The 14,552-nt window shown below is 34.4% G+C and overlaps 1 protein-coding gene across 1 annotated transcript; it reads right to left on the reverse strand.

Moving 5' to 3' along the window:
- Positions 1–8,263: 8,263 nt before the first annotated feature.
- Positions 8,264–12,014, reverse strand: LOC134236881 (uncharacterized). Its single transcript, XM_062719036.1, has 2 exons — positions 11,909–12,014; positions 8,264–11,181 (listed from the first exon to the last, which is right to left on the reverse strand). Exon 2 carries the CDS (start codon positions 10,985–10,987, stop codon positions 8,834–8,836), a length of 2,154 nt encoding a protein of 717 aa, XP_062575020.1. The 5' UTR covers positions 10,988–11,181; positions 11,909–12,014; the 3' UTR covers positions 8,264–8,833.
- Between the last annotated feature and the right edge of the window lie 2,538 nt (positions 12,015–14,552).

Consider the following 14,552-nt stretch of genomic DNA (forward strand, 5'->3'; position numbering starts at 1 on the left):
TTGAATATTATCAGATGTGAGATTAAATGTGATTTATTATTTATTTATTTATATGAATATTATTTATTGTTCAAATGCCAATATACGGGTTGTTTTCAACTTGATTCGTTGGAATAAAATTTCTATTAAAAAAATTCTGAGATTCATACTTTGCAAATGGGAAATTTGGTTTTCTTTTTTGAATTCAGCGAATCTGGAAGAGTGGTGTGATAAGAAAATGAACGCTCAACAATAGGTAAAATAATTATTTTTATGATATATTATATAATTATGTAACGTTTATTTGTGAGTCTATTTCACACACTATGACATTTTTACATCTACATGTAACTGAAATGCTTCGACTTTAATCATTAGGATTGTTTGCTGTAGTAATTTAATTAATTCTTTCATTATTTATCTCTTATTTTGAAAAAGGATTAAAAACTTTCATTTGAAACTAAGTGATTCAAAAAATTATACTGTTTACGAGTCATATTATGTAGACGTAAAACAACCCGAGGCAAAATTGTACAATTTTAGCTATGGTTGAATAGCAAGAAACTATTTTGTAGCTCATTAGATGGTGACCAATGCGAGTAAAACATTAACCTTATAATACTCAGTTACATTCTAAACTAGAAGTACTGTGAACACTGAGCTCTCTAAATGATACATCGACCTCCTATATGAATTTTAAAGGGACATGGACACATTCAACTGAATTTTTAAACCAAATGTAATGCTGCTAATTCCTAATACAAAGGCATCATCTAATGATTAGCAAAAGTTTGAACATCATTTATTGATTAACAAACGAGATACATTACTTCAAGTTCTTCAAAATGTAAACAGGGCTCGTGCCTTGTTTTTGTTTACATATAGAAAATATCTTATTTAAAACAAAATGAAATTCAGCAAACCACTAGAAACTGTCGAATTGTATTCAGAATTAACTTGTTTAATAAAAGTATCTGCTTTGAACGAACATATATATTAACCTGTAAACGAAAACATGACAAATACCTTGTTTACATAACAAAGGTTTAGAGCTCTAAATCTGACTTGTATCTTTACAACTGAAGTTCATATTTTTGATTATCATTAGAAATACCTTAGTTAAGTATTGGTAAAAATGGAAAAATAAATTAGAATTTTTTTGGCTGAAACTGTGTCCATGCGCCTTTAATGGAAAATTCATGTTTTGCTCTGGGGGCTCAAAATAAATTTCGGATCAAAAAGTAAGATCGAAGTTAAACAATGGTATAAGTACGAATGAATCTGTGAAGTATCATTAAATTTAATTTAGTGGTATAGGAGGAGTTGAGGATAAGAGATGGGTACCATTCAGTATTATGAAAGCATGGCAGTGTGAATGTTTCGCTATGGGAAACCCAACCTGTAAGTCGATTCAAAAAGTAAGAAGGATATTCACAATGGCACTATGTAACAAAGAATCTTTGAAAGTCTCATTAAATTTCACTAGATTTCACTATTTACTTTCCCACTTTTTATTCAAGGATGGGGTGTTAAAACGGCATTTATTGCATATTATTAATTGCAATAGAAACTCTAGAGGTATGTTTTGTGAGCAATAAAAATGATAGCCCCCGCCTCCAAATGTGTTACAGTATTAGATTTATTAATTTATTTAATAAATCTGTAATATATTTCATGTTTTTAATTTGTAAATAAATGTATTGCTATAAAATATTTAAAGGTCACCCAGGTATAACAGGCAGTACCTGTACTTAATTATTATTGGCTTGGGTTATGAAGGTTCTGGTCTTTGGTTGGAAGTATTCATCATTTTCATTGGTTTGGACTTTGTAAGGTTGAATTTTATTGGTTTTATTTTTTTCCCTCGAAAAGTTGTTGTTTGTTATGGTCATTCTTTGTCCAGTCTTTCAGTAGAGAGGGCTATATTTACAAATTTGCTAATTTAGACTTTTTACATTGATTAAGACGACATTTCTCTCAATTAAGGTAAGCTTACACTTATATATACTAATTTTAATATGATTTCTAATATTTGATTTAACTGTAAAGTCTGTAATTTTGCCAAAATTAATTCCATAGCACTTGCACAGTCAGAATCTGATTTGAGAGATAGTATTTAAGAGTAACTGTTTTATTGATACAGATAGTAGTTTTTAATTTAAATATGTAGATAATTATATGTTTACATATGTAAACTATGATAATTTGTAGTGTTTTGATCTGGACCATGTGAGCCATATAATTCACACTCTTATGAAAGGGAGAGGCTCGATCCCATAGATTGGTATGATATTATTGTTTTATATATTTTATGACAATTCTGAAAAAGTAAAGTCTGTGTAGACATTATTGTAACATTTAGATCAGTTTTGTTGTATAAAGATTTTATGATTTTTCAAAGAGTATAATATTGAAAGGGAGCATTCATCTATTTGATAATGTGTAATTCATGTGTAAAGTTACCTCCCTTTATGCAGCGTATCTGTTAACCGCAGATTGTAAATATTATACTGATACGGATATATTAGAATATTTTTATGCTATGTATTTATTATTTGTTATTATAATTTTCGGGGCATTTTCCTATTTTCCTACTGTTCCATAATATCCTATGTGTTCATCCGTGTGTGAATGAATAGAGATTATATGAACCCTGAAACGAACTTACTTATACTTCCAATACCGTTACATATGGTTATAATGGCAAAGTCCATGTTTTGCTATGGGAAACCCAAATAAGAGTCTGATCAAGAAACAAAATAAAAGGTGCACAGTGGCATTATGTAATAAAGAATCTGTAAATCTATCATTAAATTTAATTCAGTGGTATAGGAAGAGTTGCGGATAAGAGATGGGTATTCTTTATTATAATATTAAAGAAGGAATTTTTGTATCTATGTTCTTCTCTAGAAAACCCAAAATAAGTGTCCGATCAAAAGGTAAAAATAATAGGTTCACAATGGACTGTGTAACCAAAATCTCATTAAATTGCATTCAATTGATAAGAGAGGGTTACCTAAAAGTGTAACGGACAGATGGACGGACATCCCGATCACTATAGATGAATACCCTCCCACTTTATTGCTTATCTGATAAACAGATATGTTCATTATACATGTTCTTTCTTCGGTTTTGAGGCCTGATGGACTACTGACAACATCCGACTCGGTAAAGACTCGATCGTAGATTATCAATTAAACTTTGTTTAAAATATACTTTACATTAAAGTGAAAGAACGTTATAACTCAGTTTCATACACATATATTTATTATTTACAGAACCCTGACTTGCAAGAACCAATGGGATTTAAATCTATATTATCGGTAAATGTATTGATCAGCTAATTTTTTTTCCTCCATACTTTCTACTATTAGCTATTAACAAAATCACAGTTTTGTCTTTCCCTGATTGTTATTTTTGAAAGCATATACATGTATAAGCATAAAACAGCTATTCATGAAATGCACTGCACAGCAATACCCGTTCATAATATAACTTTATTTCTTAAATAGTGTTATATGAGAAATATTAGGGAATGAACGATGCAGGATTCGAAGTGCGACACATGATGCACATGAGTGGCCATAAAAACGAATCCTGTGTAAGGAGTTATAGCCGAGAATGCGCTACTTACCAGAAGGACACAATGAGTAGAGCTTTGTCCAATCTGATCGTCCCACAAACGGAAAGAAATGACACTGTTCAGGATACAGGATCCAGCCACACCAACTTTTTATTTTATAGATCTCTGAGTCATCCTTTTTAAACAATGGTTTCAGCACTGAAAGGCGGATATTAGCTCTTAATTATTTTATATGAATTTTTTTTGTATTTTTTCAAAGAAAATGAAAAAAATTATTTATGTTGCGTTGGTTGCAGAAATAACTTGCCGAGTTGACTAAGCTTGTTTTTTGACCAGACAGGCAGAACCAGTAACACAGTGTTGAATTGAAAAAATGTCATTTATTCATAAAATGACGAATATGAAACTAGTACAAATATTGGGGGTCAGAAAGGACTAGAAAAATTGACAAACAAAGTGTTATCTTCAATAAGTATTATGCAATCTGACCCCCAGCAAACATAACCTAAAATCACATGAAAATCAACTCCTCAAATCCATACAAAACACAACCTGCCTGTCCACAAAAAAGATGGGTTATCTAAAATATACAGGCCAGGCAGGAGAAAACAACTGAAAACTGAGGAGGTAGTTCTGGGGTTGGATGGAGGGTAAACTAATTTTCGTTGAAATTTCTGCGTGGCTTCTCCTTTCAGAAGAAAAAATACAAAATGATAACACGAGGTGAGAAGCCACGCTGATTGGCTAAAAATTTCTGTGGTTTGGGTAAAGTTAGGTACACTGTACCTCCAGGCAGGAGAAAACAATTGAAAACTGAGGATGTAGTTCTGGGGTAGGATGGAGGGTCATTTTCGTTGAAATTTCTGCGTGGCTTCTCCTTTCAGTAGAAAAAATACAAAATGATAACACGAGGTGAGAAGCCACGCTGATTGGCCAAAAATTCCTGTGGTTTGGGTAAAGTTAGGTGCACTGTACCTAGCCGGGTTGCTAAGAGCTAAGTATGAGTAAGACTTGAGAGCATGAAAAAATCAATAAAATTACAAATATTGGATATGAATAATACAAGTCACATAAAGGTTATTATTTTTGTCTTATATAAATAATAACTTATTTATATCCATATCCAAATAAGTTGTTTTCGAGTTAAAAATTTGCTGTAAATGAATGCATCATATGAATATCTTATAAAATATGTAAAGAAAGCCTGGTTAGACATTTTAATTTAAAAAAAAAAAATATATTTATGAAAATAAAACATATTATTTGTGAATACTTTTTAAACCTATGGTTAAAAACACCTTAAAACTAGTCACAACTAAGGACAACATGTTTGTCAATCATATTTTTAAAAGAAATTGAAATGAAATTGAGAAATTTTTGAGAAATTATTTTTTAAATATTTGGACCTAACTCGAACAAAATTAAACTGATCCCGATCAAAATTAACACAAAATGAATAAAATGCTAATTTATTTCCTCTTCATGTATTTACAATGAAGAAATCTATTTTATTGTAAGGTTCAATAATGTTTTAACCCTTAAAACACCTAATCGGACTACTTTTCTTGGGGAAATGTTATTTATTTCCAATAGTTGTACAATTATACGGAAGCCCGTTGAGAGTTCAGAGAAAGAAATATTTTTTTTCTGCGTTTAAACGCAATAATTATTGCGTTTAGACAGAAAACATTGTGTTTAATCGCAATAATTATTGCATTTAAAAGCAAAACATTGCGATTAATCGCAATAATCATTGCCTTTAAACGCAAAGCGCTTTGCGTTTAATCGCAAAAGATTGCGTTTAAACGCAATAATTATTGCGATTAAACGCAATGTTTTGCGTTTAAACGCAATAATTATTGCGATTAAACGCAATGTTTTCCATTTAAATGCAATAATTATTGCGATTAAACGCAATAAAAAATATTTCTCTCTCTCTGAACTGGCCTCAACGGGCTTCCGTAGATGCATTCAATTACAGCAATTTTTTTTACAAGAAAGCATCTAATTTGGATGTAAATATTTTTTTCATTTTCTTTGAAAAAATGCCAAAAAAAATCATATAAAATAATTAAGAGCTAATGTCCGCCCTTTCAATGCTGAAACCATTGTTTCAAAAGGTTGACTCAGAGATCTATAAAATAAAAAGTTGGTGTGGCATTCCTTCTTAAAGAGTTGACTGGTCAGTGTTCCCATACATCTGGTACTGCATCCATTCTTTTTTCTTAGGGGTTACAGACACATCTATGCCTCCTTGTCAGTTTTTAGCTCACCTCAACCGAAGGCTCAAGTGAGCTTTTCTGATCAAAATTTGTCCGTTGTCTGTCGTTGTCGTTGTCGTCGCGCATCGTCGTAAACTTTTTACATATTCATCTTCTTCTCAAGAACCACTGTGCCAATTTCAACCAAACTTTACACAAAGTATCCTTGGGTGAAGGGGAATCAAGTTTGTTCAAATGAAGGGCCAAGTCCTTTTCCAAGGGGAGATAATTATGAATTGATGAAAAATTAATGGAAACTTTTAAAATCTTCTTCGCCGGAACCATTGGACCAGAAAAGATGAAACTCATGTGGAAACATCCTCAGGCAGTGTAGATTCAAGTTTGTTCAAATCATGACCCCCAGGGGTAGGGCGGGGCCACAATGGCCGATCACAGATTTATATAGGAATATATAGGAAAAATCTTTAAAAATCTTCTTCTCCAGAACCACTGAGCCAGGAAAGATGAAACTCATGTGGAAGCATCCTCAGGTAGTGTACATTCAAATTGTTAAAGTCATGACCCCCGGGGATAGGGCGGGGCCACAATGGACGATCACAGTTTTACATAGGAATATAAAGGAAAAATCTTTAAAAATCTTCTTCTCCAGAACCATTGGGCCAGGAAAGATGAAACTCATGTGACAGCATCCTCAGGTAGTGTAGATTCAAGATTGTTCAAATCATGACCCCCGGGGGTAAGGCGTGGCCACAATGGCTGATCAAAGTTTTACATAGGAATATATAGGAAAAATATTGAAATATTAGTCATATCTTTATGTAAGCATCCACATGTAGTGTTGATTCAAGATTGCTCAAGTCATTTAGGGAAGTAGGGGTTGGATAGGGTGGGCAACAATTGGGGATCAAAGTTTTTCCTAGAAATATCAATGAATTTTTTTTCCCAAGAACAGAAAAGCCATGTTTAATCATATTGATATTGAGGCATTCTCAGGTAGTAAAAAGTCATACTGGTTCAAATTAGGGCTCCTAGGGGTAGGACTGGGTCACAATGGGGGAGGGGGTTCAAACGAATAAATAGGAAAAAAAAATGATCTGCCTCAAAACAGCAAAGGCATTTGTTGTATGGAAGCATCATCAATCATCAAGTAGTTGGTAGTTTAAAATTCCAGACACCCCTCCCCCATGTAAACTTCTCAATACTGAGGTGATTTCTGCTTTATTTCCTAGCCAATTTGCTCAGGTGAGCGATGTGGCCCAATGGCCTCTTGTTTTGTTTAGTTTCATGAGACAAAACAGCGTACTCTTGTCCATTTTCATCGAAGTGAAATTCAGATGAGTTGACCTTAAGTTGCTCGTGAAACTCAAGTCCACTGCTAACAAACTGAATGGCGCTTAAAAACCAGATATGGAATCTTAAAGACACAGAAGCTGAATCTCCATAAAGGTATGCTGAAATTTTATCGAGATCATTTTTAGGAATAACAGCCTTGTGCTTTGTTGGTCGAGAGAGCCCTTCTTGTAATTTTTTTTTAGTTTTCCGTCTAAGACATTATTGATACCCCTAAATTCTCTGTCACGCACTATGTAAAACTGACGTCCAGTGTCGTGGACATGGCGATTAATTGCTGATCTTATGCTCTTGTATGTATTACATGTACTGTGGTATTCTATTGCTTGTTTTTTTTTGTCATAGATTGTGATCTTTTTTCATTGGGTTTAGGTGTAGCCTCTGCATAAAATTTTTCAAGTTGTTTATTCAGCTCAGTAGCGGAAATTTTGTGGAAATCAGTTGGCAGTCCCAAAGCTTCAACACTTCATTCTACAAAAAGGGGGACCTCTTTTTATCAACTTATCAAGTCAAATTTCATATTAATCCAGATAGCTTAATGGTAAGGCAAACATGCAATTTGTGTGGGGAATTTGGGTTCAAGTCCCAATCTGGATATCAAAAATGATGATGACGTGATATAATTTACATTTATAAAAGTTAAAACATGCATTTACCTTGAAACAAATTTACTCCTCAATTTGTTTTAAACTTTGTAGCTTTTGATTGCCTTTTTTCTTTCAATTCCTGCAGCTCTGTTTCATTAGCAGTTTTGAATCTTTTTTCCTGCAGTCTAATTCTGGGTTTCTAAGCATAGTTACCTCTGTTTTTATAGGATTTAAAACCATTTCCATCTCTTCCTCAGCCTAATTTCTAGATGTTGATACATGAAGTTCCCCATCAAAGATTTGATAAAGGGTTTCACCATCAATTTCTTCAATTTCAACATTTTCTCCTACCCCCAGCATGTCAAAATCTGCCATTGTGAAATATACAACAAATTACAACTCATATAGTTCCATCTTATTAGTGCCTTGACTATTTATTTACATAATAATTGTGTAATTTACTTTAAGATGGCATGAAGAAAAAATTAAAAAAATTTCTTTAAAAATATTTTTTATTTCTTTTCAATGATTAACATTTTACTATAAACTATAATGTAAACAGGAAGTTATGGTAAAAAGTAGTTCCAGCTCAATGTTGCCAAGGGGGCGTGGCTCTATACCTACATTCTTTATACTATATAAAACAAAGTCATGTGACTGTCTAGTCCAATCAAATTAGACTATTTAGACTAAATAAAATTATTAAAAAATACCAAAGGCATATAATAATTGGTTATATCAAACAGAATAAAACATATTATGTTAGATACAGAGACACATGTAACAAAACTACAGTAACTATAAATGTTTATAATATTATGCAATGAGGTTACGTATGGCATAAAAATGTACGGTAAACACAATTACGTATTTCACATCTAAACAGAGTCAAAGATGCATGAGGCGACATCGACTCAGTGTCAAAGATGTGGAAATACTAGTATACTACATTTAATAATACTATAATCAGTCTCTCCATTACTAAGCTTACTTGCTGGAGTATTAAATACACAAATATATTTGACTTTCTTTATGTTGTACCGTTATCAATTGTGGCAGTTTTTCTAAAAGATTTTGAAAACACATTAAAAGGTTTAAAACAATTCCTTAAATTACATTGTTTGAACGTCACTGAACGTTTTAGAACACAAACACTGAGCTGCCTTATTAAAGAGCATTCTTAAACCCGCAGAAAAGATTTCCGATCCTTTTGGTACAAGTGTTTCGAAAGGGACATCACTTCTTTCAGCATTCTGTGGTAAGTCGTCGAGTACAGAACAAATGATTTCAATTATTTCTTCTTGATCTGGACTAACTTTGATTAATTGAAATAATTTTTGATGAATACCAGATTTGTTTTCTTTAATAACATCCCAAGCACTTTTTTCATCGCTGTCTGCCTTGTCATAAGGGGAACAGTTATGTAGTAAGAGTATACATGCTCGAATCAATCTCTCCAGTTCAACAAATATGCTCCTTTTATTCAGATATTTAATCATATTGTATATTGGAGATCTACCTGTTTTATCTAGCATCTCATTTTTACAGAGTTCTTTATCAAAACCAAGCAAAATCTGCATGCAAATTATTCTGCTGTGATTTGTTACAATGACCGCTCTGTGCAGAACTGTCAAACCAGAACTGCTTTCAAGATTCAAAACATTTGTAGGAATGTTGTAAGAACCAAGAAGTTTCGAAAGAATGAGAGAACATTTTTTATCATTTTTCTCAGCTGCAACACAATGATGAAAAACAGAATAACCTTTGCTGTCTACTTTTGACAAATCTGATTTTGCCAACAACAGGTCAATTGTTGAGCCCCTGTCTTTGTCACAATATACAGCAATCATCAATGGCGTTCTTTTGTTTCTGTCAAGAGTATCCATGGATATTCCGTCCTTTACAAGATGTTCGAGGATTGCCTTGACATCACCATCTTGTCTGTTGGATGAAATTATTTCATGAATAAAACTCTGCCTTTCAGCGAACAATACCTTTCTAATATCTGATGAATTTTTGATGTTGTGGATTGTATCATTCAGGTCTCTTGGAGACTTTAAAGAAAATTCTCCTAGTAGCGAAAAGTATCGATTCAATAACGGCTCATTCAAGATGTGCGTATCTACAAAATTTAACAGCATGGCTGAAAATTTCAACAGTCCATATCGACCTGCCCAAAATGTAAGTCGCAAATGTTCATGCTGACAGTCGAATACCGTTAATATTTTTTTCAAAGTTGTTTCATTTTCTTGTAATCTTCTTCTCATGATTTTTAAAATAAATTCATTTTTCAGAATGGTACACCTACAAACGTCTTCCAAATTTCCAGCTTCCAATTCCCTTATCAATCTGTCACTGATAAAAGAGAATTGTGTTTCTGTGTAATCCGAAAATTCGTGTGTTTCATATGCAATGACAGCCAAAGGAAAATGTTCAACAACAGTTTCAAAGTACTCGTCAAAAAGATAGGAACTTACTGAATCCAAAACAAGCGAGTGACAAAACTTATAGGTGCCCTCCTCTGTTTTCAAAAAGAAAAGTCCAAGAAGCTTTGTTGCAGAATTAGATACACTCTCATATTTCAATTTCAGTCTATTGACTATATGGGAATCTATGACCTTCTTGCATGTTTCTGGGAAGGCTAGCTTTGCCACAGCTATATCGTCTGGTATATTTCCGTTTCTTTCATATATTTCACGCAAATACACTATGATGAGTGCTGTGAGTATGCTTTTGCTTTTATCGTTTTCTACATACTCTTTCAATGAATCTTTGAAAAATACCTTTGGACTTTCGAAAAACTCCTTTCCTTTCTTACGATATTTTTCTTCTCTAGCGTACAACTGGGCAGCGAGAGGAAATCCAACAACTGTACTTGCAGATTCAACATTTTCCTGAACATCTTTATTAATTGATTCATACTTGATATTCAAATGTTCACTAGCGTATTTCATTTGTTTCCGCAAAATTTTAATTTTTTCCCTCTTATTTAATTCTGATTCAAGAATTAAAAAGTTTTTTGAAAATATTGGGAGAGTTAGTAATATCGATGGGATATGAAACGCTGTAACAACCAATCTAATTCTGTGAGCTCCTCTGCGATGTATCTCACGTGCTTTTTTCATCTTTGTGTATAGCACCTCAAAAGCAGCTTTCCATTTCAGCATATCAGGGTTATCAATATCTAAATCATCCACTAGAAAAATGACCGATGATGCCCCTTCACTCTTACATTGATATAGATCGGTAAATTGTGTTACTTTCATTATGTCAATACCTGTCAACTCGTAATACTTTAATAACAAATGTGTTGCAGCTGCTGTTTTGCCACAACCAGTTGGTCCCTCTATGACTACTACTCCATTTTCTTTGAAGCAGTTCTGTATCTTCTTATATAAGGACGTTTCAACGTAGTACTCGTCAAATTCCCGATAGCTCTCAAGATGTTCCTTTGCTTGAGCTAAAATAAAATTCGTTGTAAATAACAAAAAAACCTTTCTAGCAAATTATTTTTATTCTTTTTCAAATCAGATCAATTTCGATTGGATTGAATACCAATAAAGTGAGGTGAAACTTAGAAAATGGTAATGATATTAGGCACAATTAGAGGACCAAGTGTTTGTAAAATGTAAATAAAATCTAGAGAAAATTTTAACAAAGACTTTTTCCGATGTTATATTTTAATGTTTAGCTGTTTGTAAGCTTTTTTTACTAATAAATATCAAAATGTAACAAAAAAGCGATTAATAAAGAACATTTTTGAATTCATCTTTTAAAAAAAGTCACACCTCCCCTAACAAAAATTACTCTTAAGTAGTTAACTATAGGTTACTGTATTTAACTGCAGTAAAACTTTGATGCATGTACTTTGTTTTACTATGAAACTTTACTCTGGAAGATTTGTAAAATTTAAACGCTAAAAATATCTTCAATTCGATAGCTGTGATGTAACATTTGAAAATAATCTGTTAAAATACAAGTTATAGCTAAATTTAATTGTTAAATTGTGCATATATGAATTGGAGGAAAACAGTTTTGATTTACAATACTAATAATGAATGTCTTTAATTTACCGTATGAGCAAATTTGATATTTAATTTAACTATATACGAAGGATGAGGTTTGTTTTTTTAAGTAGTATACAGAATTCATATTATCATCATTATATTATTATTAAAATCACAAACCTTTGATATCTTCTTGTCTTGTTTCATCATGAAAATCTGTATGGTAATAAATAGTTTACAACAGAGAAAAAGGACTGAAATATTCAGTCATCAGTTGATTCAGTTTTTTCTCTTATAAATGAATAACCAATTTTGTAAGGTTAAAAATGTGCAAATTCAGAAAAAAGCGGTGCTCAGATTTGCAAAATTTGTTCCATTGAAAACAGCTAAAATTTAATTACATGTATATGATTCCAAATAAAACTATCTTTAAACAACATCAATCTTAAAGGAAATTGGTACGTAAAGGCCCTGTCACACCAAGCTGCGTGCAAACGGAGTCATTACAATGTTGTAAAAATTTTAAAATCGCCGTAAAAGCGCGATAGAAACGCAGTGACATCTCCAAGGATTCCGCAACGTCTCCGTGAGGTCTCTGTGGAAGCGCAGTGCAATCATGCGCGTCTTCACGGCGTTCGTACGGAGCTCCCACTATGTTGTTGGAGATCTCACCGCGCTGCTGCGGCGATCATACTACTTTTCTACTGCGATCTTATCAGACCGCGATCACACGACGCGTACTTTGTGCATGCTCAAAGTGATCGCCGTCCTCTGGCGTTAAGGCCCTGTCACACCAAGCTGCGTTCACACGGAGTCATTACGGCGTTGTTAAATTTTCAGGAAAACTGCACAAATTTCTGTAAAATTTTCATAATATGAAGATGTCACGGCGTCCCTACGGCGACGGACGCGATCCTACGGCGATCTCACGGCGTTCTACTGCGTTCCCAAGGAGATCTCTCGGCGATTGACTGCGATTCCGCGGAGTTTTCACGGCGCGTTAGGAGTTTTCACCTCGTGTTCACGGCGTTCTCACTGCGCTGGCTGCGTTCACAATACGTTCACAATGCGTTCTATACTCATTGATTTAAATTCTTAAGGAATGTAAAACATTTTTGTTTAAAGATTTAAGTTACACGATGAAAAAACTTCTAATCATGCCAAGAAATATTCTTATTGATTAAAAATGTTCTATTTACATAATTTAGTACTTAATTATAAATAGTTTTATTATTAAATTCCCTTTTTTAAATTTTATCGGTTCAGATGTGTTGTTAGATTTTCTTTGATTTTATTATGAATGTAAAAAAAAGTAAACACACTGAAAAGTTTTCTACAAAATTTAAGTGAAACAACAGAACAAGTTCTGATGTAATTTTCTCTTCCATTTTTGTTTTCACTCAAATGCTCCTAGTGCAACAAATACGTTAGAATAATTGCTGAACAAATATGATCCCATCGCTCTTGTTTTGTGAGCAGGCTGACAACGCCCTAACAACGCCGTGAAAGCGCATTGTGATCGCCAACGGACGCTGTAGAAACGCCATGGGAGCGCAATGATCGCAGTGACGACTCCGTGTTGTCGCCGTGTAATCGCAGTCCAAAAAATCACAAGACGATAAATCTCATTAGAAGCGCCGTAAAAACGCGATAGAAACGCAGTGACATCTCCAAGGACTCCGCGACATCTCCGTGAGGTCTCCGTGGAAGCGCAGTCTACTATCACTGCGTTCGTGCCGCGATCATGTGCGTCTTCACGGCGCTCGTACGGAGCTTCCACTACGTTGTTGGAGATCTCACCGCGCTGCTACGGCGATCATACTACGCTTCTACGGCGTTCTTATCAGACCGCGATCACACGGCGCGTACTTTGTGCATGCCCAAAGTGATCGCCGTCCCCTGGCGTTCTAGGAGACCCTACGCGACCCTAGAGCGTTCAGTGGAGATCTCGCCGCGTTGTCACGGCGCTGTAGGAGACTCCACTGCGATCACCTCGGCGTTTTGCATTTTTTGAGGACGCCGTGCAGTCGCCGTAAGGACGCAGCCCTGGTGTGACAGGGGTTTTATAGGAGACACTTCGCGATCCTACCGCGTTCAGTGGAGATCTCACCGCGTTGCCACGGCGCTGTAGGAGACTTTACTGCGATCACCTCGGCGTTTTGCATTTTCATGGACGCCGTGCGATCGCCGTGAATACGCAGTCCCGGTGTGACAAGGGTTTAATTCACAAATAAATACTACAATTATGTATATATTCTATTTGTAAATTAATTCAACTAACATAAACCATAAATTTGTGGTTATAAATACATTTGCAAGTAAAATGTGTATTGTAAGAGAGAGAGAGAGAGAGAGAGAGAGAGAGAGCACTCGCGCTCACCGACTTGTGGGGAACTCACACCTGACAAAGGACCTTTCTTATGGGGAAAGTTCAGAATTGTGGGGAACTCTCTCGTTCCCCACAAATATGGTCATGGGGTTTTTTGAATTCTACGTGTTCTACTGATAATATTTATTATGTTCCCCAAACGAAGTTGGGGAACATATTGTTTTTACTCTGTTTCTTATTATTATGTCGCCCCGAACGAAGTCGGGGACGACATATTGATATTGTACGCATGTTTTTTTTATCCAGGCTGTTTCTCGGAGATGGCTGGGGCAATCTTCCTGAAACTTTCCTCAAAGGACGATCACTGGTTGTAGTTGTGCAGTGAGGTCGTTCAGTTCCAATATGTCTACCGTTGCCATGGAAACCTGTAAAAAGCGACGAATTTTGTCCGAGAGTGTTCTCTCTGGTCCCTTAAACGTTCGTAATGAAACTCTT

This window comes from Saccostrea cucullata, unplaced genomic scaffold, assembly GCF_032062105.1.
Source record: "Saccostrea cucullata isolate Sc308-1 unplaced genomic scaffold, CSIRO_AGI_Scuc_v1 ctg7662, whole genome shotgun sequence".
In the NCBI taxonomy this organism is placed as follows: domain Eukaryota; kingdom Metazoa; phylum Mollusca; class Bivalvia; order Ostreida; family Ostreidae; genus Saccostrea; species Saccostrea cuccullata.